Raw genomic sequence first — 24168 nt, 5'->3', positions numbered from 1 at the left:
AATTACAGAAAACGAGAAAGAGTTAACAAATAAACCGTAGTTTATGTTTGTTTATCTTCAAACTCGGCGTTGATGAAACGCAAAACGTTACTGCAGAAATTTGAACAAGTCAAAACAATCTGGCATTCACCATTTATCTCTCTGCGATTTTGTTTGCCCATCAGTCCACGGGCTGGTGGCGATAAACGGATCATCTATGTTTGAAAAAAAAACTAGAGCCATAAATTTAAATCCTGCCCGGGCAGCTAATGATATCATCGAGTTCGCCTTCCCACGAACTCAGGGAAACTGCCACAGGGTAAAGAGTACCGTGAGTTCAAGTGAAAGAAATCTCGAAAATAATTCACAAAATACTGTCTTTATGCTGACGAGACGCGCATTTACCCGCAGGCACCCTAAGGAAGCTTGAAGGAAGCACAGAATCTCAGCGTAAAGTTAGCGAAACTAATCAATCACTGAAATAGGAAATGTAAACATCAACCTCGTTTCGGTGCGGCGTCAACCTATCTCGAGTGATAATTTAAATGTTTGCCAGTTTACCCATCGATCGTTTGCCGCTCGATCAAATTTTCAGCACGCTTTCCGTGCTTCACAGGACATTTTTCGTTCCTAAAGTCTCCGAAGCCTGACGTGTGGCAATAATTTAAATGTCATTCCGTTCGCTGCCGAACTTTCGATAAGTGATCTTTATTGTGAGGAATTTACAGATTCGATTAATATTGCCCACTTAACGGGTATTCTTCGTACACGCATGAAAAGATGATGCGTCGATAAACATAAAACTAAATGTATCTATGTTAAAACGTAACATATGCAGACGAAAAAAAAAACAATATTTTTACTTTTCTTGCACTCATCTACTACCAACCATGCTGTTAATTCTACATCATAAATACTAAACGGAGCAGACACATTTCCAGCATCACGAATCGCGCTGAAATGGAAACAAACAACAATAGAACACAAAGAAACGCATGCTACAGCCGGCCGGAAATATTATTAATATCGTTACGTATGCCTCTCTTGCTCTCGCTCTAGGTTGTAGCTTTGCGCAGGGACTAGGACTTCGAATGGTTAAAGTAAATGCAATCGACCATTCACGGATGGCCATTTGGCGGTTGGTTCCACGCTTTTCGTTCGCAACATTGCGCGCACGATTGAGTGTCTTTAGGTTTTAGTTTTTTGCTTGTTTTTTGGTTTTTGGTAAGGGTCCACATCGTTCACGGTTCGGCAACAGGAACCCTTCGGCCTTCGACCTTCTCCCACGCGAGCGGCACGACGGCTATCGGATGCGGAGCGGGGGCCAAAGTGATCCCGAAAACAACGTGGTGCAACGATAATGGTACAGCTTATTACCGGGTGACGATTATATGAGCCGGCGTTTGGCCGCTTTCCCACAGTACACAGAATCCTGCGATCCTTTCGCATGGTTTTCCACCCACCAACTCCATCGCTGTTACGATGGTCAGTCGGCTTAGGGATTCGGTTGCCTCTTTTTTTTCTCCAACGCTTTTAAAGCTTCCCACCGGAAGGTCAACGACCGACGCATGCGACCGGAAGGAATGCAACTCGCGTGTCCCCCATCCCCACGGTGTGCCCTTGCTCGACCTTCAAACCGACCAAGCCGACCGACACCGAGTCCTGGGGACCACCCGGGACGGACCGGTTGTTCCGGTTGCGAAACAGCGAAACTCAATTAGAAACGCCGCCACCGACCGCAAGAGCGGCACAGCAGGCCGTCTAGTGTGCTCCGGATGAACGTGCCGCTACGACCAGCACACGAGACGGCTGCACGGGCCTTAGAAATGTCAAACTTTTCGCCCGGCAATGGCCGCCGCTAGCAAAGTTTCGTCCAGTGACAGCTGCTTCATGGTGGCTCTGCGTCCACCACCATTGACCACCGATCGGCGTGGTCCAAATCGAGGCAATCTGAATCGGAGCGGTTTACGCAGCCCTACACCACGTGGTGCCATCTTAGGACCTGGGCTTGAGTGAGGCTCGATTCGAAGAAGCAGTTGTTCCGCTTCAGCCGATGTCAGTAGAGTCGTGGGCTCGTCGAAGGTCACTCCGAACTGAGCCCGTTTGAGAGCGCTTCGATTGCCGGTTGGTGGTCGTACTGGCCCGGGGTCTGTGAACACCAGCAGAGGGCTCGAGTACTGTCGCACTAGGTTGATACGGTAAAAGGACGACGGTGAGCTTGGATGTCCATTCGCAACTGGAGTCCGTAACACACGCAAATCGTCCAACGAAAGGGTAAGCTTTTGTGGGCCTGCTTTCCTATCTGTCCCAAATCCGTTGACATCCGACTCGAGTCCTCCGGTTGGCCCCAGCGAATGGTGTCCTGCAAATGTCGAGCTCGTGGTGGTTGTGGTGTTGGTCGTTGTAGTGAAGGTGGCCGATCGGTTACGACCCTTGCGACCGCCTCGATAGCTACTGGCCCAGTGCGAACAGCTGCACAGCCGTAGAAAACCCTTGCGGAACTTTGACGACATCAGGTTGTACAGGATCGGGTTGACGGCTGAGTTGAGGTAGAGCATGATGCGACTGAAGTAGAGCAGGTTGTAATATCGCTCGGGCGCCAACTGCTGGAACGTTTCCTCCGGCACGATGATGATCCAAAGTGTAAGTACCCGGAATGGCAGCAGACAGGTGAAGAAGGCGAGCACAACCGCACCGAGCATCAGTACGACCTGCTTGCGGGCTTTGTGACTCAGCTCAGGTTTGCTCAATCGGATCTTCAACCGCGACCGGTCACTGGCGATGAGATTGCGGGCGATGATTGCGTACAGCACGATCAGGATGGCCAACGGCAGTACGAAGAACAGCGAGATCGTCATCAGGAAGAAGGTGAACGTCCAACCATTTGAGGCCTTCGTCAGGCACATCGCTGCCCGGCTGCCATCTAGGTACGGCTGCACACTGTACTCGGCAAAGAACAGGATCGGGCTGCAGAAGGCCGCCACGTTAAACGGAGTTGATCGAACCGATGGAGCACATCATAAGCATACAAAATCACGCACACACACACACACACACCGGCCAAAATCCCGAAGGTAGAGCAAAGCGAACGTGCATAGGAGCAGCCGAAAATTTTGCGTTTACAGTACTTTTTTTGGTTTGGTAGCGTTATCTCAAATTGTTATTCGGCAAAATTCTTTCCATAAAATGTTATTTCTTTGTCATGTAGCTTCCCCAAAAGTACGGAATGATAAATCATTGTTCCATGATGTCATGGAGCGCCAAGACAAATATTCAACGATGGGTAATCATCATTTCGCGTCCGAGAGTGTGTTCTTAATTCCCATGACGGAATGTGTTTTTTTTTACATTAATAAGAGAGCTGCAATTATTCATCACATCCATATTAGCAAAGCGCCTGGAGTTTTTTGTTGTTGCACGCGACTGACAAAATTGAAATGTTTCAATTTTTTATGTGAATATTTTAGTGACCCATCAACAAAGATAAATAGCAACCGAAAAGGAATTCGCGTCACGCTTGTTCCAAGGACCGGTCTACGGATTGTATCACCCGATTCAAGCCACGAATGGTAGTTCCGGTCTTGTCAGACAAAGCCGACGTGTATTTATTTGATTAACATTCAAATTATGGCATCCTCTCCATTGCATTCTTTCGCTTGTTTGTCGACCCGATTTGGTTACGGACGGGTGTAAAACTAATTTCATCGTGCAGAAAAAATAAATAGAGAGCCGTGGGAGTGGGCCGGAATTATATTTCCGAAAGTATTGGGTATTTTAATGACCACATTCCTTCGTCGAGCGATTTCGAATACCACTCGTTTGCTACCTTCAGTTTCACAATGGATTGCTATTATTTGCGAACAAAAGACTGATAGCCGTGTCAGTAAAACAAATCTTTTGTTCAGGGAAATACGTAAAAAATTCACAATAAACCGTGATCGTTAACAAATGCGTGTTATTTTCATTCGACATCGCGATTTTTTTAAACAATTTAGAACCGCACAAATTATTCCCACAGGAACTGCTTACGGCTGTTGCTCCTATGCACGTCCGGTATTAGTTTAGAGCCCAATCAATTTTACAGTCCCTAAGATATTAGTAAGACCATCAAAGGTTCCATATTTATTTTAAGCGTAGTTTTATTGTTCGACACACCGTTAGTAGGGTTTTCGCCAAACAAATCACTTTCATTTTCATGAAGAAAGCAAGCCTATACCATAAATATACGTTTCCTTCCTACAGGAGGTTTTCGAAGTGCCTGGTCTTTTTGCTCTAATAGTTTGTAATATTTAATTTGTGTTAAATAGAAATAAATTGTAGAATCTTACAAAAGCAGCATACTAGGTTAATGGTTATTATTAAGGGATGTTGAACATTAATTATGATCAATTTTTGTTTCCTTTACCTATTTTATTGACTATTGATAATGTTGTGCAACTGTATAGCATTACTAAAAATATCAAGAAAAGCAGACATCTAAGTAGGCCAACGAAACAAACATTTCCATCAAGCTAAAGTACAATCGCATACAATGAAATGGAGGCGCATGGTGCTTCACTTCAAATTATTGTATTTTACACCTGCTCGATATCCATTGCAACAAAACAATCTTTTGGTACAGTTGTTTTAACCTATGATTTAATTACCACAATACGGTTGGAACATTCGTTGTGGAAACAGTACATTTCCAAACAAACACTAATGATTTATTCAACGACAAATTCCCAATAAATCAACTCTGAAATGCCACCCGCGATAAAACGACGACGTATCGGTTGGCCCGTGCCTCGATGTTTGTTTTTTATTATCAACGCCTTTTTCGCTCTCTCCTTCATCTCCTCGACCCTATCGTGGCTATCAATTTCCACTCACTACAATGAATCAGAGCAAAATCGAAATTCCATTCCCACTTTTAAGGATGCTTGTGTTTTCCGAGCGGATTCGATCAAACCCTCGGCATTACGTTTCGTTCCCGTTATCCGTTATTTTGCTCTTCAACGTGCTCCTGCTGCCTCGTTCTTGTACCTTTCGCTGCTTCACTTTAATCCCCCTAAAATCAGCTGTTGTGGTGGTGTTGCCGCTGCTGCCCTTTGGTGTCGGGTGAATGAACCTCTTGAGCAAATCTATGCAATCATCCAAACCACCGCCATCTTTCTGCTGGTCCAGCTCCACCCTTAGTCTCAGCTAAACCGGCGTAAAGATCCGTGACATTCCGAGGCGGCGCGACAACCACTTGAGCAAATGCTCGTGTCGTGCGTGTTTGCCAAAATAAAATACCGAATCAGTGCCGGCAGGACAAGCAAAAAGGCCAAAACGCCATAAGCAAGCAATGGGCACTCGCCCCCCGATCCCTGCTCCATCCCTACGGAGGGTTCCATCTAACTGAAAGGAAATAAAACCTTCCCGGAGAAGAAACCATGAATTCAATCAACAAACGCCAAACAACGTCCTCTCTTTACTTCTCGAGCCGTAAATTTCCTGTACACATACGCCTCCCCAGTGGGGGGGCACACAAACACCACTCCATGCACAGTGCTGCAAAACGTGAACCCGATAGTCTGCTTCGCGGGATCCGCTTTCCGGACTTTCCATCCGATCGAGTTCGCTTCCAGTGAAATCCTCTAAATGATGGGCTTTATGGGGTGAGATGTGTGCCCAGATTGCGACGTGCGAGGACGCACTTTGGGTGTGGGATTGGTGCGCGATGAGGCCAGGAGGAAATAAAAATAGGCCCTTTCTGGGGATCATCATCTGCTTTCAGTTTCCGGGTCGTTCGGTTAAGAGATAGCGCAACCAGGGTATCATCTTCACGTTCACACAGCGAACCGCGTTGGAAAGTGTGGTTGGTCAAAAAACAAACGGACTACTTGAAAAAAAAACATGATCTTGTAGATCGTGATCGTGAATGCTTGATCTAAGAATTGAATTATTATCCAACAATCCAACACTGACTTGGAGATTTTCCTCCAGAAGTACAGAGGTAGTAATGGTTCAAAAAAGGATACCGCAGTTGTGCCACTTTCGGCCAACCGTGCGTTCTCGGGGTGTCATCTGATCCAGGCGGTCGGATGGTCTCTTAATCGAATTCTACACTGCCGGACTGATAGGGCATCGCTTCCCGACCCACCCAACCACCGTGGCCGGTGAACCGGAAAAGCATCTTGGCGTAGGCCGTGAAGCGTACGCATAAACCGACAAATCTGATGCCTTGACGTGTCTGCACAACAAAGTCCACACCACCCGATACCCTGCCGCGATTGCCGATCGAGGGCAAACAATCACGACGCTTCGGTGCGTAAGCATACGATTTAGGGCACGTTCCGTTCCTTTTCTCACCCGCAGTCGGTTACTGCAGGACGACGTCAATCAACGCCTCTTGAAATTTGATGCCCGAAACCAAATTATTCTCGTTTCACCGATCCATCGGTCTCAATCTCCGCAAGCTGTAGGCCGTTAAGCAAAACCTGCCGATGGTGTGAGTCTCGCCAACGGGACGCTTCCAGTCGTCAGGACGAGAGTTTGCTCAATTTTCCAATCCATTTGTACATCCATCTACGTGTTACACGATTGACCGAATAAAAACACACACACACACAAGCACCCACACGCACACAAAAAATGAAACTGACCCTGCGGAGGTCACCAGACAACGGGTGGAGCGAGAAGAGCGCACAGAGGGGATATTGTCGGCCCATTTTTATTTCCTTTCAATGTTGATTTTCCATCCATTGTTGGGACCTCTCTTTTGCTAGTGGGTGAGTTGGCAAGGACCATCGACGATACACAAATGGCAGACTAAAAACTTGCACCTACACGAAGGGTAGGAAAAGCTGAAAGCTCTAACAAGTTCATCGGAACGTATCTTGAAGAGACAAACGGATGGAATGGCTACGGGAGCCACCAAAAAAAGGGTAACTTTTCCAAGCAACTCGCGACGGACGAACAAGTTATCTAAATTTAGGCGAATTCCCTTCCATACTGAACTCATTCTCTAACGGGTCCATGTCGCTCTGGGGTGGCTTTTCACACGCGTAACGGAGTGTGGACGAGCGATGGGCGTATTATCTGACGATTGTTTAACCTCATTTCGGTTGGTGGCCAGCCGTTTGAGGAAAAACATACCAAACGTAAACGAGGAGCGCAAGAAAAACGCCTAATGCTAGGCAACCATACGACGAATCGTAAACGATACCAAAAGGGGAAAAAAAGGAAACCATCTCTTAAAAGGACAGCGCCGTTTCCGGGTCAGCGATCCACGCAACAATTACGATGCCTCGCGAATCACGCACACAAACAGACAGATATTTACGTTACATACGAACAAAGCTGCCAGTCGTACGAGCTTAAGAGGCCGTGGTGTCTTGAACGGCGTTAGCTGACAGGCGTTCTAATTAACGCACGTTCGCCCACGCTCTGTAGCCCACGATAACTGTCTAAGTGTAGGGCTTCCCACGTAACCGCTGTTGACCGTTATTTATGTCCACTCGAACACATGCGTATCCTTCGCGACCAGCCGGCCGCGGTTTCAGTCCCGTTCACGCGAATACATTGTCGGACCGCAGAGCCCACAAACGAAAAACAAGCGGCCCATTCATCACAATCAATCCTTTTTAAGGACGTTGAAAATGAGCTTCCGAACCAATCCAAATTGATCTACTCGACGAACGACGGAATATGGAAGAGGGACGCTTGAGATGCACGTGCTTGAAACCGGTTTGCCTCGGACGATCGACGATACCGAAATAAGCGTAGCAGGAAACAGTAACAAGCGCGATATGGGCCAACAGAGCAAGCGAAACGAGATGTGCGATGAATTATGGCTGTCAGGACATCGGGACGGCCATACTATGCGCGTACACCATGCATATCCGACAGGGAACGGACGCAAAGTCCACACGACCGCAGCCACGACGAGCCTCTGTCTAGCCTAGCTTGCCAACTTGAAGTTGCTTCGATGAGCATAAAATGGGACCGCCGCCTGTGCACGAATGAATACGATGTCGTAATGTTTATCAGGCTCATCCACTTATTACGGCCAGTTGCCATAAATTTTGCTCGCATTCGTTACACCGATCCGACCGGATCGTCCCGTGGTTTTCTATTGGCACGATTTATGCCTTCATCTCTCGAGGTAGAGCTAGAGTTTCGAGCTAGAGATGTGGGGGATTTATGTGGATGCCGTCCGATGCTGTTCCCACATCATTCCGACATCATCATTTGTCCGATTAACGATTCCGTTTGCTTTCGCCCCATCATTTCACTTTAATTGCATCGTATCGGACCGTTCGCGGGTCGATTCCCAAAAACCCGCGTGTGGTTATAAGCCGCGATAACCGGTCTTAATCCCACGTCGTCGAATTCGGTAATCCGTTCGCGGTGATCTTTTATGCATCGGGCATCCCCACCACGATGGGTGCTGTCATTTTTCATCCACGATCGACCAGCGTCGACCCGATGTTGACCGTGGTTAAGAGAACATCGTGTGGAGCAAACGATGAGTTATTTGACGTGGACCCCCCCCGGGCCAGCATCGCGAGAAGTCGGGTAAACCAACAAAAAAGCGTCATTCTTCGATGGCGAAACAGAAGGCGGCTAATGAATAAAATGAACGCCCCTTCATTCGACAAGGGCGCCTCTTCAACCCGGGTGGTGCTAAATCACAATTCTCGCACGCCAAACGACGGATGCGCAAGCGGTGCGGAAGGAGTCATAGTGACCCGTAAAGCATAAAAAGGACAAACAAATGTCGCAAAGGGCAAGCGAAACCCCCGCACCATTGCTGTCCGGCCACGGCGCAACGACAAAAGGATGGCTTGCAGGGTGAAATAAAAACACTTTCAAACAACCTTTCACCGCCTTGACAGGGCGACAGGGCTACTTCGGTGGCTTCAAGATGTACGCTGGTCTTAATTTCTCTTTCTTTTCTTCTCGCTGGCGGACGAAACGCAGCCCCGCAATGTGAACATTCCGAGCACGATCGGTCGAGCGTTTATTTAATGAAAGATGGAAAACTTGCTTCCCTGCATTCGTGGGCGAAAAGTTCAGCTGAAATTGATCAATTAAACTCGACCAATGTAAGTCAGCTTTACCGCGGCGAGAAAGAACGCAATTAGGAGTGTTCATTTTTAAAGCGCCAACCAAACAAACCCGGAATGAACGGGATTCGTAAAACGAGCAGCAAAAGTAATTACCGCTTCCTGTCCTAAGAAAGGGTTGGGTTTTATGATGTGTTTTTGGTGAGAATTTTTAATTGAAATTGAAATTGCGTTTTGAGCAATTATATTCAGTGCAATGCAACAAAGCAGAAACCGATGCTCTTTTTGGTCTTCAACCTGCTGCACACTGTACTTTTCTTCCCGGTTTTGGAACAGTTTGAGTACTGTCAACTATGGTTTAAACACAAACACGTTTCACGCTTAAACCAAACGAACGTTTCGCTCAACTTTTTCGATACTTGACTCAGTTCTTGGTTGGGTGCGAGTAACAAAAGAATGCAAGCAAACCAGCAAAGCTAGGACAGAGCGTAAGATTAAAGCAGTCATTTCGACAATGTTGAATGTTCTTCGCTTTGCTCTTCCTCGCGCTATTAGGGCGTTCTCTTTACGGATGAGAAAATAGAAACAAAAACGAAAGAACCAGCGTTGAAAAATTCGCACGCCACATCTGCCGCTTCCGGTTTTCCAGCCCTTAGGTAGAACTCCCTTTGTTGGGTGACTCCCACCATCTCACAAACGACGTGATCAGCGTAAAGCAGCTCTATTTAAGCAGCACGCCAAATAATAAAGCAAATACATCCGAGCCCTTTCGCGAGCGAGCGAGCGCGTCACGAAGCATGTTATCCTTTTAACGGATACATTTCGTCTTGCTTCTTATGCCACCGACCAGCAAGGAGGCGTAGGGTGCGCGTGTTTATGTAGCTCCTACCGGTACTGTTAGAAGTTTTGCCTTTAATCTCTTCCGCGAGTCGGAATTGTAGCATTTGCGTCGCTGTTTTCTGTGTTCTGTTTTCAGCTACCACAGCCGGAAGTGTTAGTACATGGTTGGGGCTTTTTGCTTGCGAATATTTCACGCGACCTCGTCAGCGGCACTGTCAATGATTTATCTGGCCGGTCACAGAACGGACGAGAGCTTTTCCGGATACTACTACCCATACACGCAGCGGTCGTGAAAAATAAACCCCACCAAACCGAAGGAATGCTTGCTCGACGCGGCAAGAAAGAAGCGTTTGTACCGACAAGACCTCGAAATCCAGCGACAACCAGCGACAGCCGGCACCAACGGCACCGACTGGCTAGCTTAGCTTCATGGTACATTGGGTAGCAAAAGGAACGCAAGCTATTGCATTAATATTCGTCGCGTCTTCACAAATGGACGCTTGCGTTGCCGTCTTCTCTTTGGCAGCCTGCGCGCCGGTCCCCGGAAAAATGGCGGGCGAAAATGTAACCGTTGAAACTTTCCTCATTTTCCCCACGGCATCGGGCATCGCTGACCAAACGCTGGTGGCTAGCTCCCTGCGAAATGGTTGAATAGTGGCGCTAAAAAGTGATTCCTTTTATGAAAAGGGCTATTATGTTCACCGTGGCAAGGATCACCCCCACCGGGCTATGGCGACGTCGTCGAAACGGGATGTATATAAATATATCGATATCACGGCGTTTTGATTCCCAGCAAATATGAACCGCTCGCGGTAGCCACCCTTCGAACGTCAAACGGACCATCAACCACTGAAATGGCCATCAACCGCGAAATGTTCATCCCGCACAGCACACAAAAATGAAATCAAATAAAGCACAACCATATAGCGAGCGAACCCGTTTTTCCGTTTCGCTCATACCGATTCGGCTTTGGATTGGGATGGTATTCGAGCGCTTTATTGAGTTGTATTTGTTGCACATGCATTTTTTATAACCTACAGAAGCATAGAATCTATGATCGAGCTTGAATGTCAAAGGAGGACTAACCAGTTCCCGAGCTAAATGAATCTCTGTATTTTAACATTCTAATTCAATTGTATGTAATTATTATCGATATCATCTGCTTCTTAAAGCCCTCCTAAGCATCTAATAAAACGGCATAATATAAACGACAGCGTTTAATAAACAACACACAGAGTTATGTTAAAGCGCAATAAAAAAGCATATTGGTTATTTCGAAGTGCGTTCATTCGATCATTGCAAAGCCGGCGACCGCTCGCCAACGAAGCCATCATGGAAATGAAATTTAAAATTAAACCATCATTTCTCGATCATCTGCTCGAGCGGATACAAAGCGCAACAACACGCTTCCATTTGATTATCTTTCCCTCCCACGCTTATGGATGGCGCTCATAAAGTTTCCCAACGGATGGCCCTTCGATAGAACCATCGACGGAAGGCACTCCGAACTCCATTTTTACGATTCTCGATAATCCTTCTGCCCAGCCCGGTACCTAGTGCCTTTCCGCAACCGTATCGGATTCTCGGATGCAATTACTCTCGAGCTCGACCACGGACGTCAGGAGAACGTCGGCAAGTCTGAACCCGGCAAGGAGCCGCTGGAAAGGCTGGGAAAACACGATACATCCTTTCCCGCCGCGCCGCAATCAATCAATCGATCCGCGTAACGAGACGTCGTCAGTGAGATGAACCGATAGCGGGGAAGTGGTTGCGAAAGTTAACTCGTTTGCTCGATTAAGTGCCACTGTCCGCCTCGGTACCGAGCGACCGACATCCGGACATGATCGATCTGATCGCAGGGACACTTGTATCGAGAACGGGTGTACGCGCGGACATCCTCAAGCGAAAAATGGCACGTAGGACACACGAAATAAATAAACACAAGACATGACAAACCGTCACACACACACACACACATCCAACGAGAGAACCAAAAGCATGCAAACGGTCCTTGATTACTGGTTCCGGGAAAGCGACATGCAACGGGCAAAGCAGACGGTTATGTTAGACACACGAACAAACACGGTGTGAAACCACTCTCCCGGTGATGGATGGGATGATTGCTAGTCTCGGTGCTGTGGGGTGATGACGATAATGGTGATGGTGGCTGCTAAGAGGCTGCTAAGCCAGCGGTTAAGCCTTACCTCGTTAGGATGGCCGCGACGGTCCAGGCCGCGAGGCAAATGAGCAGGGCGCGCGTCTTCGTGCACACGTAGCCCGCCTTGAGCGGTTCGCAGATGGCGTAGTAGCGCTCGAAGGATATGGCCAGTATCGTGAGGACGCTTGCGTGTGCCACCGTTAGCTCCACGAACGGAACCGCCTTGCCTAGAGGGTGAGAGAAAGAAAAAAAAACAGTAGTAAAAAGCTATCAAAACAGGAGCAGCGGAAGAAGAAAAAAGGACAAACAACCAGAACAAGCTAATTGAATCGCACGCAAACACCGCAGGAATGAAACCGCAACCCCTGCAAACAGCGCCAGATCACTTAGGCGGGCCGGAACTGGGTGTCTAGCCGAAAATTACACCCAACGAACGGGCGCTTTTTATCGCCTCCCATCGGTCGCGCGCACGTAGTTCTACGAGACAGGCAAACATTAGCTCTCATATTGAGCATGAATTTTCCCGACCCCATTTCCGGTGACGGCAAACCGATAGAGCGGAAAATCGGCTAATGAAGCGGTAAAGTAAATCTAATCTTTACCCTCTTGACTCGGTTAAGCATCGGTGTGGATCGCGGGAAGCCCGGCCGGATTTGACGACATTATGGCGTGGCGTCAACGGCAACAACAATCGCAACTCAAGGAAGATCTTTCGGAGTGTATCATTTTTCTGTTGTGGTCCATTTTCCGCAGCACGCGTAGTTCACAAAAACTCTTCATTAGCAGCCGAGTATCGTGAAACCTAATCTTTGCAGCTGTGGTTGGAAAGTTAAGCTGAAACGGTTGCGAAGTCGAACCACAAATCGAGGATTGAAAAGGCAAAGGGCTTTATTAACGTTTCTGGTCGATTGGATTGTGATATACGTCTTACGATAAAGTGATGTTTAAAATCTTTGAATTTTGTTCAAAGCTAAGGCAGTGAGTGCTATAGCACATGAAAATGACATGCTTGACCGTTCACTGCTAATGAATACAAAACACCACGTTTCGGTGAACCATTGATGTTCATTTTGTCCCGCGCAATTTGAAATAACTGCAGTTATGGTGCTGGGATAAATCAGAATCCGCTGCGCTCCTGTTACTTGAAGACGATTTCGTTCATTTTGTGAACTGCGCACACGCGAGTGAATGAATCGAACGAAAATGAAATAAACGCACCCAAACCGCGTGACGCATCAGTTCGTGAGCAACAAGATTCACTCTTCATCAGCTAATCCCAGCGTAATTCATTCGAAGGTGTACGAATAGACACCGGTGTTCCAGCATAATGTTAATGACTTTTGATTCTTCAAAAATTAATTATTATTGTATTAATTATAATTCGCTATTGTAGTAGCTATTATTTGGTTCTTTTACATTTTTTTAAGTGGAAAGAGGGCTGCAAATATTTCAAATAAATAAAATCGCAAACAAACAATGAATAAAAAGGAAACTGAAAGGCTTCACTTTTAAAACAAGAACTGCCTCAACAGATTAAACGTCTTTCAATGCGTAATTATTCTCGTCAAGACATAATTAGTGCAGTGTTCCGAAGTGAAGATCTGTAGCAAGACAATCGACGAAAGTTTACAGTCTTCGCCTCGCCTCAATTTCTGAAGTGCTTATTTATTACGTTACTTCTCTCTCGCTAGATTATTCCACCTCACGCTGCTATCTTTCACATAGCTTCTTCTAATCAATTGCCGTGACCGTAGCGCGGGATATAAAATCCAAGTTTATCGCCCCATCAGCAACCGTGCAGCGTTCGGCAGTATCTCACGAAGAGGAGTTATGTTTTATCGAACTCATAAGCGATCGCATTAAGCCGCGAACCCCTCGCTGGCTCGTTAGCGACACAGAAATTGCACCAATCCACCTTTTCCGGCGATGGTCAGGTGAAATAACAGCTATACAATAGAGAGTTAAGCTCCTGGACAACCGTGCGGCTCCTGACGAAGAAGTTGTCCCATCAAAAGTTTCGTGAACGGTTGCAAAAGTGTATAGCCCTGCGTTGCAAAAACAAGGAACGCGAGAGAAAATAAAAATCGAGTTGCATTTTTCACCCGGTTCGGGAAGAAATTACTTTCGACGATTCCCCGAAGAAACTCATCGGTTCGGCTCCGGTTCACTGGGTTTTAATTAGATTCGTCACTAATTATCATCACCTCCACACCGCTCAGAAGTTGAACCGTACCGTTTTCTGACTTGAGGCAAGCGAAAATACATCATTTTCCCTCCCGGTGGGCTCCTTTCGAAAAGAAACGGGTTGGATGGGCTGTCATTTGTATTGCGATAAATGCACGGTAGCAATAAGTACATTATGTTTTAATTCGGGCTCGATTAGAAACTTGTTTCGCGACAAGGTGGACAAACAATCAATGGCGTTCAGCAAGACATACCTTTTCCCCATATCCATTCCCCATATCCATTCCCCATATCCCATTATTTTAATAATAATGCTTCCGTTCCCACATTAAATGGCGATTGCTACAGCGCTGGCGTTTAATTATTCAAATAAAGCGTATCTAGCGCAGGTCGCTTCTGGCGTTCGTTTCCTCGCGGCCCTCGCAGAGAGCATATTGAACAACAATAAATTACTCACCCAGCCGCCGGCCTGCTTGCGCTAGCAGCATGATTCAGCCCACCAGGGCGTAGGTGTGTGAGCATGTGATGATAAAATTTTATCAATTTGCACGCCCCAATGACACCGTTTTATTTATTTATTTATGCCTATTCTTTTCCTTTTTTTGCAGTAGACTCCCAGACAAACCCGACCACCCCACAAACAGGTTCCGGTGCCAGCGAAGCGACGCTAGTTATTTATTGTTTTCTCATTGTTGTGCTTCGAAAAACGATAAAAATAATTCCGCGTCAACCGGCACACGGTCGCGGGAACCGTTCAATCGCGAAATGCACGAGAATGCTCAGGTGTAGCCAACGCGGGCACTTTGTCACAGCTGACGCTTCGATAGCCCACCCACCAAAGCAGGCGTTAGACGTCACTCCGGGTTGGTTGCTTTGATTAGTGAATCTCGCTGTTTATGCATGACCCGAAAAAAAAGGAACGCAACTTCCAACTTAAACACGCCCGCGCGGATGTCGGCAAACGACGTAGGAATAACTCCGTCTCCGGTTCCGTTGGCACCCGGACAAAATAAACCAACGACGACGGTAACAACCGAACGTGGTGTGGAAGAACGCCCGCTTCTCAAGGCAACCTGCAAGCCATCCGATGGGCGATTGAAGTTATGCAGCGTTTGACAAGCGACAGACACCGGCTTCCAACGGAGGCCGTAATCGAGCACACGCGGCACGAAGGATGCGTGCTCTCGACGGTGGCGAAACTTGATCCACCAACGAACCGTGCTGCCGGTTGCATCCGTTCGCTTTGATGCACGAAGCAAGACGAGCGATCGCCCATTCCCAGGCTGCCTGCAACGCCTACCGTCAGTGTGGAGATCAAAATATTTATGTGAAGGCGCTCGCAGCACGCCGCAAATTGAGGTGGCACAGAAGCAAAAAAAAAGCGTGCCCGTTGAAGAACAAAACGGCAGAAACGACGCTGTCGATTTGCCGATTGCATCCAACCGTTTGGCGTGTGCGGTTGGGTTATTTACTTAATTACTTAATTAACATTGCATGATTTACTGATCGGTCGGGCTTGGAGAGGGAAGTCATTGCAAGCCGGTTGCTAACCAGCTACAAATGAGGATTTTAAAGCGAAAGGTAAACACGCGCAAAGAAGACAGGAATTTTTTAAGGGTGAGTTCGAATAGCATCCCTGTTAATGGTAATTGAGTATTCTTTTATGCCAACCGTACGATCGTTTTGATCGCACACACACATCCTCACATCCACACGAGATCAATGCCACTTGTTTCCAACGAATGTTCAATAAAGGCACGAGGAATCGCTCTCCTGGTGCACGATTTGCAATGGGTGCAATTTCACTGCCACATCACAATAAACCACCAAGTGAGTAAGCGTAGGGACATTAATCTTGTTACTTCGCCCGAAAACATATCCGTTTTTTTCCCTCTTTTTTGTTCTGGGTCGGTTCATTAGTATGGCTCTGGTGCCGTGCATGAAACACGCGTTCGCGCCCGCATTACGGTGTTCGCATACGGAAAAGCGTTTCCCCCCACGAGAGCCTTGCACCAAGAAACATCCGAGACGACGTAATTTATGCGGCCAGATCTGCACTTTTACGACACCTAAAAAAGGATTGCATCGTTTTTTTTTTTAATTTTTGGGAGATCGTCTCTTACAACTTCTGCTCTTAATCGATCCGGTGACGATCATCTTTCAATCGCGCGTCACTAACGGCGCCTTGCACGACGGCCTGTGGTGAATAATTGAGGTGTAGGCTGCCGTCTGGCCCATCGGCATCAATCGCAAAAAAAGGAGGCCACGTCTGGCCTTGATCCCTGCCCGAGGAGGACCGACGGACGCATTTCACAGTTCGTAAATCGAACTCCGCGTCCGCGCGGGTCGTCGGACTGCTTCTGATTCACTTTTTGACGGTTTCTGCGGGGGCGCTAATTACTATATATTGCCTCTGGAAGCCGGAGTTGGACGTCATTCCTTTTTTTTTACACCTCCGTCAATTCGCAAATCTCAGAAGCCACCGGACAGAGCCACGCCACACTCTAATGGGGCCGCCAGCAAACACGGCACGGGCTCGTGGTCGATTCCTCATGAATAAGGGTGGGAGGTGAACAATTTGCACTCGGTGGGGTACAACCCTTCTTCTGGCTTCCAACCCTCAGCTGGTGGTAGCCTTTGGCAAAAGTGCATTTTATTCACCGTCAAAGTTTCGTCATTTGCGGCACCGGCGCTGCATCCGAATGAATCTCCCGCAGTGGAATGTGCTGAAAGTGTGGTTAGGTTTTTTTTCTTCTTCTCCTTCATTTTTGCCTCATTCACCTCCTCACTTTACGGTGTGCTTTTTGGGAGGGTTTTTTTACTCCTCTTTTTCGTTTGCACTGCTCATCGTCGGTTGGCATCGCAGGAAACCATCGCCCAGGTCACCACACGTTTGCGAAAAACGTTCACACTTCCACACCTTTGGCGGCACTCGATCCAGCGGGGGGTTTCGAAGTCGACCAAAGTTCAAAGCTTAATGAATTCTACTCTTTTCCGCACGCTCTCTACCACAACCCGTAAGATAAGGAATGTGCAAGATCTTCTGCTGCAAGGCACTTGCATTCGCGATGCATCTACTGCAGAACTGCGCTGCACACTGTACGGGAACTTCATTTGATTGCGGTCGATAAGCAACGGAACCGATACCGATCCGATTTGGTTACAGAGACCCCCAGGGCGAGGTATATTTGTGCTTCACTTTGCACGGTGCCTTTCTTTCACAGTGCCTCGAGTGCTTCGTGCATCATTCAGCAGGATACAACCCGGTGCGGTGGGTCGAGCGCCCAATGAAGTTGAAGTAAATTGGGAACCAGCCCGAGGTCGTGCCGATGACAACCTTGACATCACGTAAGGATGTTGCGGGTCTGCTGGCATGCATTATCTACACCAACGCCAACACCTGGAAGGTGACTTTCAGGGAACAACCGGCAGTGCAATGAATTATTATCGTCGGTCCGTTTCTTTCCTCGGTGTGGTACAACTTTTCCAGCACGCCTTCGTTGCCAGAGCGACCATCGAAGCAGCCCGTGGGCTATGATGCTTTTTCGATGAAGCACGTTCACATCCACGTTACTGCTCTATATTTGTTTTCTCCACAATCGTTTAGTTTTTTTTTTTTGCTTCCTCCAACTGCCAGCATGACATTGTGCCAAAGAAACCCGTCCACATCGATCGGGCCAGCAACAATGGAAAACTATACCACCCGAAATCATCTCGGAAGCGTTTTCCCTCACCTATCGAACTTTCCTGCCATACAATCGGTCGGCAGGAGCGAAAGCTTTCGTCACACCAGATCGCGTTCCAATGTGACCCATTTGTCGAGGGCCAGCGGTTCCATTAAAACTGCCAGCGGACTAATAACGCGAAATTGATTTATTTTTCGCTAAATTACTTCACGCAAAAGTAAAATTCCGGCAGCAAGTGACCGGAAATCGGTGCGTTGCGCGCAATCTCGGTAGTTTGCCGACCCATGCCGGCTAATGATGATTTATGGAGCTCGATAAAACCCCTGGGCCACGATGGAGTAAATGTTTTCTATTTTTTTTTTTGCGGTTCCATTTCCGTGCACCATTTGGCTGGAGCTAGTGGGCAGCTGATATCCACATCCGGTCGCATTGTCCCATCGTAGGCTAGTCGATTTAATGGCTCTCGACTCGCTTGGCGGAGATGGTCGGCCCACATCAAATGGATAGCTGTAGCCATGCGGGACGCACAATAGCACAGCTGAGATAGCACTCCGGTGGTTTTCCACTGCACGCTCTATCTTTCTCACGAGGAGAATCTGTAGTACGCCGAAGGATCTCCGGAGTGGTGGAAAGAAACGCAGCGATCTTGATGATGACCTAGATTTTGTTCCGATCCTTCACAACACACACCCACACTTATCCGCAAAATACAAAGGACCTTGGGTGGACATTCCTTTTCTCACTCTCTCTCTCTCTCTCTCTCTGTAAAGGTACTCAAGGAGTGCAGTAGGAAATCTAATCCTCTGCCCGGTTGGGAAACTTCTTGGACAACCGACGGTCAGCTTACACGACACGCTGCCAAAGCAAATGCACCCGAGGCGGGAACGAACGCATAAATCGATGCACTTTCATCCACCCCTCGTTGCCAGTTCGCCAATGCGGGTTTTCCCCACAAATGAGCTTCTGATCGTATCGAATGCCGGAGCCTTCAAGGCTCCGCGAGAGGCGATGCCCTTAAGTCGACCCGAGTCCTGTCGCATTGGCGAAGGAGGTGAATGAAAATCCACTTACGTACTGTGGCAGCGAAACCGCAACCGAGCAACCTGCATTTTACCACACGCGGCAAGAGCTGTCCTTCCTGACCGTCAATAATGGAGAACAGGAGAACATCCTTTTTTCTGCTGAACCAACCACCAACCAAGCCGAAGAAAACGATACCATGCGGGTGGACCAGAAAGATGACACGTTCTAGCGTTCCCGAGACGGCAAGCACATCAGCCTTCATACAATATGCTTTTGGCAGTTTCTCCCACAAAGCCACTGTGTGCACAATGCATTTACGGTCACAAACAAAGGTTGCTGGATTTGCGCCGTAAAGCTGCACACAGGAGAATGTGATAGGGTTCTAACAAGCGAATTGGCTTATCCAGCAAATGCTTTTGCGAAACGAGCAAATCGAGTCATTTCCGGTGGATGAAACGTACCTGCAGAATTCGAATTATTAAACGAGAACGCTTGCCAACTATTCGGGTAAATGTCCCAATTGTTCAGGTGCTTCCAGTTTAAGCTCAATGACCAAAGCCCGTAAACAAGGATAAACAACTCGCTAGTACAAGATCACGATCGGTAATCTCATTGAGTCGCAAATAACGAACGCAAATGTTCGAGCTTAAGCCGTAAAGCGTCCACAACGAGCTCCATAAAAATAAGCTCGATCTTCAACAAGTGTACCAAAATTGCAACCGTTCTCGGGCAGTTCCAAGTGCTCGCCAGAGACAACGAGCCCCTCAAAACGCTCGCTTGAGTTATTGATTGGCCTTACGCGGTCGGTTGTGACCGCGAAAGCTCTAAGCCACTCGCAACGGCCTCCCACCGATTCGAACGACACCATTCGATGCTCAGGCTCGAGTAATGAACCCACCGGGAACTTAAATTAAGCATCTTACGAGCACAATCCGACCATTGACGGCCGCATCGACGTGCACTTTATGGGCCACTCGGCACTGCAACGGCATTCCGCGTGCCCGTGGGACCGCAGCTGCATCGTTTTCCCTACCAACTTCCGACTCGCGTGAAACCCTCGGCTCGGTACGCTAATATTCATAACCTTTTTTTTTTTTTCTTGCCTTCACCGGTTTTGCCTCCTGCAACTTGGCCGGTATGGGAAAACGGTCGGCAAGGCACGATGGCAGATTTATGCACCACCGGGTAATCGGTTTATTGGCTCGCCCGAGTCGATGGCCTAGGTACGCGAGTTTGCCACCGGAATGGCACGAAAATCCGCACCCAGAATCCGTGGCACGCGGCCCTGCACTGCACAACACATTCCACAGCGGGGCAGCTTTCGCATTCCAGCAAGGACACACGCTGCTGTTGGGTGGCATATGCCACGGGAATGCCACAGCGAAAGCACGAGCTAGCAGCGAGTGGAACAGAGACAGGTGTTTGTACTCTTCCAACCGAAGGGCTACACGGAACGTCCTCGCGCTGAATCCGATTGAACTGCGGCGCCCCATCCAAAGAGGACACGAGAACTTCAACCTTCTGGCCACGGGTCAGCCCTAAGGCGGTTGAAGACGAAGCGCAAGAGCGCCGTAAAGGTGCAGAAAGAAAGAGAGAAAAATGGCGCAACCAGAGCATATCCAAAATTAATTGTAATTTCCGGCGCGGCCAGCCACCCTCGGCGACCCGAGAGCACCCCGTGGTGAAATTGCATTTAAATTATCGCACTTCGCGCGGATATCACCTCCTTTGCTTCTGGCCATTCGCTTCCGACCGCTTTCTTGCGCTCGAATCCGTCGCTTCGTCCCGCTTAGCTCCCGAGACGCAGCTGGGGAGCTTTTTTTTCGGGAGCTTTCGTCTCCGCGGAGGTTGGGCCTGCGGCTTCACCGGTTTCCGTGAGCCGCACGTTCGTTCTTTGTCTTCGATGGCGGACGGAAATAATCACCGATCAGGGACGGCGCTTGGTGCTAGACGAGCCAGAAAAATAAACCACCCACAGACTCCCCAAGAGGGTGGTTCTTCATGGAGAACGCTTTCTGGATTGAATTAAAACCGGCCCCAACAAACCCGCGGGCCACGGTTTCGATACATATTCATCAGCCCAGGGATTAAGGCAACCGTGGTGGTAGTGATGGTCCCGCCCGAAGCAAAACTCGTGACGTGCGCCGAATTTTCCCTTCTGGTTCGACTCTCGCTGATTGGCAACGAGAGATTTGCCGGGGGATTTCGAGACGCTTCCGTAACGTACATCCTTTCCGAAACCGGAGCCACCGGTTTTTCATTTCATCCGGTGGCAGTACACGGACCACGGAACGAGTCCCCCGGCGAACGTATCGCTGGCCGAGTGTCACTCACAAGCAGACAAAAACGGGTGCTTTTTTTTCTTTGCTTTCCTTTGCACGTTTGATCGCACAACCGAAACCGGCGACGTGTGAACGCGAGAGCCCGAAAAGTGTCGCTTAGTGGCCGCTGTAGTTCTATATCGCTGACAGACCCACGGAATGGGCCATATTTTATGTTAATAATGTTGGGGGGTTGAATTTTGACAAACGAAGCGACAGGAAACAAACAGAGGGTGCAAAAAGCAACAACTACAAAAAAACAAACACCACCCCAGCGGGTGGGAACGAGCTTTTTTGTTCGCGTTTGGCGAACGGCTGTTAGCAACTGTTGCACCGCTGCAACGATGTGGTGAGCTGCATTTGCTTTAAAGTACCATTGGCATGTAAATCGCTGCAGTACTGCGGTGCTATCGGACATCGTCATGGGCCTCCATTGGGTCCAAAGGCAGCAGCACCGAAAAACAGGTCGTCCCGTACGAAACGAAACTAACCGAAAAACACAAGACCGTACTGTGCACCAGGACCACCTGCTGGGGCGCAACGATTTAGGTGCAGTTACTGACAAAGGAGGCGCTGGCGTGAAGTGGCTTTTGCAATGTGGATTTGAGAGTCACCCTGTGGAAGTTACCCCTAGTAACCGCTGGAGTGGATAAAAAGTGGATTCAATTATTTTAAGGTGTTTGGTGGGTTTCAGAATTAATTTGTTGATCTCAGAATTAGTATTGGCATTAAAATCTATTTGCAAATACCAAAAGTGCTTGAATACGCAACAATATATTCCACAAAATGTTACAATACGCTACATGTATGAATAAATAAAATAATTTAGCTACCCATGGTCGAAAGCATTGTTCCATGTTTCATTTGTTCCATCTGTGACCAAAGAATGTGATTTTATACCCATTGCAGATAATCACCGCCATCTCCATGCTATCTTCTTTTGCCATATTTTCCCTTCCATGAAGTACACGATCCACTCGAACCAGACTCATTAAACTATCGATATAAATTGATGGCACATCCGTCGGCGCTCGTGCGACGCAGCTCGCACAATATAAAACCCATCCAACTGGCACACGACCCATGGCAAGCGTAAAAAGCCACCCGATAAAGTGCATTCATTTCCCAGCACGAACGGGAATGCGAGCGGGAAATGATAACGAAAAACGCAATCCCGCCGGACGCCAGTCGACGCCACTATCGGAAAGGAAAATCAGTGCTCGGTTTAGTCCAGCGGGGGTGGGACTAAAAGTGATGGTAAGAAGTGTCCACAGGCTGGATGCTACTTACACATTTCCTCTCCGAGCACCCAAACTTCGGGTGGTGAGTTGACCTCGACCAGCACGGTCGGTGTGCAGACGAGCAGGACGAGCAGATCCGCGATGCTTAGGTTGGTGAGAAAGATGTTGGTCGAGTTGCGCATATCCTTCGTCTTGAGTATGACGATTGGGACCTGGGAAGGTTGGAAAGCGACGAAAGACGCATTAGTGCCAGCAGGCATTGGAGCCCTTCGCGTGTCCCCACTTACCATAATGTTGCCGATAACACCGAGACACATGATAATGATACAGAACACCATCGACGTCGCCCGGATGTACTCCGGAATTTGGGGCATTTCGCTGGAATCGTTAAAGCCGGCGGAAGCGGTTCCATCGGTGAGCTCGACCGTGCCATCGGGTAGACCGTCGCCGACGGCACCGTCCGACGTCGGTAGGCCAGCGGTGACAGCTGTCAAAACGGACCGCGTCCCGTTCAAAAGCAGCCGTCCAAATCGGCCACCGTATGCGTTAGCATGACCGGTGTTACTTGCGTTACCGAGCCCGGTGGCTTCGGTCGAGTGTGCCAAGGAGACGGCTAGCAGGTGGGACAGTGCCCCCAACACTACCACCCCGGCCACCGGTCGTCCCACCGTCCGCTGCCGCCGCAGGATCGTCGTCGTGCCTCCGTCGACGTGAGGTCCTGCAACATGCCTCGGGATCTGGCAGAGGCGGCCGTCTCGCCGGGCATTCAGCTGCTGGCGGTAGTCGATGATGCTGCTGGAGCTGCTCGGGCCGTACCGGCCGCATACCCGCCCAAGGACATGATCGAGGTCCTGGCGCGTCCGCGTACGGCCCGCCCCACCAGCGCCAGCACCGCGGGACGTCGGTGGTTTCGCCTCGGTATTCACACTTTGCCTCGCTTGGCCAACGCGACCACAACCTAACCCGACGCCTGTTCACTTGCGAAAGGACACGTGAATTATCCTTCCACACGGACGTTGAAGCTGCCCGAGTCGAGGTCTTCGAAGGTCAGTGACGGACCTCGTCGTGTGCCGTGAAATTTACTCTAACCGCTGAAATGAAACGGAAAGGATGGCGTTACGTTACGTGCGCGAAATGGAAACTCGAACTGGCGAGCGAAACTGACGGCATAACGATCGTTCCGCGAGCGCGATAAGCCAGCACTAATAAATACGATGATTTTCCACTAACCGGCACGGCGAGCAGGCGAGATTTTGAAAGACAAAAAGCAGATTATGGCTTCACCTCGCGGTGTAATGGATGTGGCCTCGGCCTATCCATTAGGTGTTTATTTTGCTCGCTTCTTTCTCTCTCTCACTTTCCGCACGAGTGATCATATACGCCGACCCATAAATAGGGACTCGCATCGGCGCATTTCGCCGGTGTCTGATGTGTTTGCAAAATCCCAACCAGATCGACCGTACGTGCCTGTCTAGTCTGTCTGATATCCGGAATAAATCTGTTCCTACTTTTTTTTTCTTATTTCCAGAGGTTCATCGGAAATCACTCTAACCTACTTTCGGGGTGAGTGCGGTGTGTGTGTGTGTTTTCCTCCCCTTTTTTTGTGTGCCTCATCATCTGGCCGTCGCGACTATCAATGGCCGTGTCTTAGGCCGACCGCAAGCAGACATCGGAAGCTGTGCGTAAGCGCGAAACTAGGTG

At 48.6% G+C, this 24168-nt stretch overlaps 1 protein-coding gene across 1 annotated transcript; it reads right to left on the bottom strand.

The window, feature by feature from the left end:
* Positions 1-1808: 1808 nt before the first annotated feature.
* On the bottom strand, positions 1809-22889 carry LOC128720962 (thyrotropin-releasing hormone receptor-like). Its single transcript, XM_053814664.1, has 4 exons — positions 22755-22889; positions 22517-22679; positions 12059-12239; positions 1809-2946 (listed from the first exon to the last, which is right to left on the bottom strand). The coding sequence occupies exons 1-4, from the start codon at positions 22839-22841 to the stop codon at positions 1809-1811; spliced, it is 1569 nt and encodes a 522-aa protein (XP_053670639.1). The 5' UTR covers positions 22842-22889.
* Positions 22890-24168: the final 1279 nt, after the last annotated feature.

Source organism: Anopheles nili, chromosome 2 (assembly GCF_943737925.1).
Source record: "Anopheles nili chromosome 2, idAnoNiliSN_F5_01, whole genome shotgun sequence".
NCBI classification, from domain to species: Eukaryota; Metazoa; Arthropoda; class Insecta; order Diptera; family Culicidae; genus Anopheles; species Anopheles nili.
Note: the sequence above shows the minus strand (reverse complement) of the source record. Positions and strands in the feature narration are given on the sequence as shown.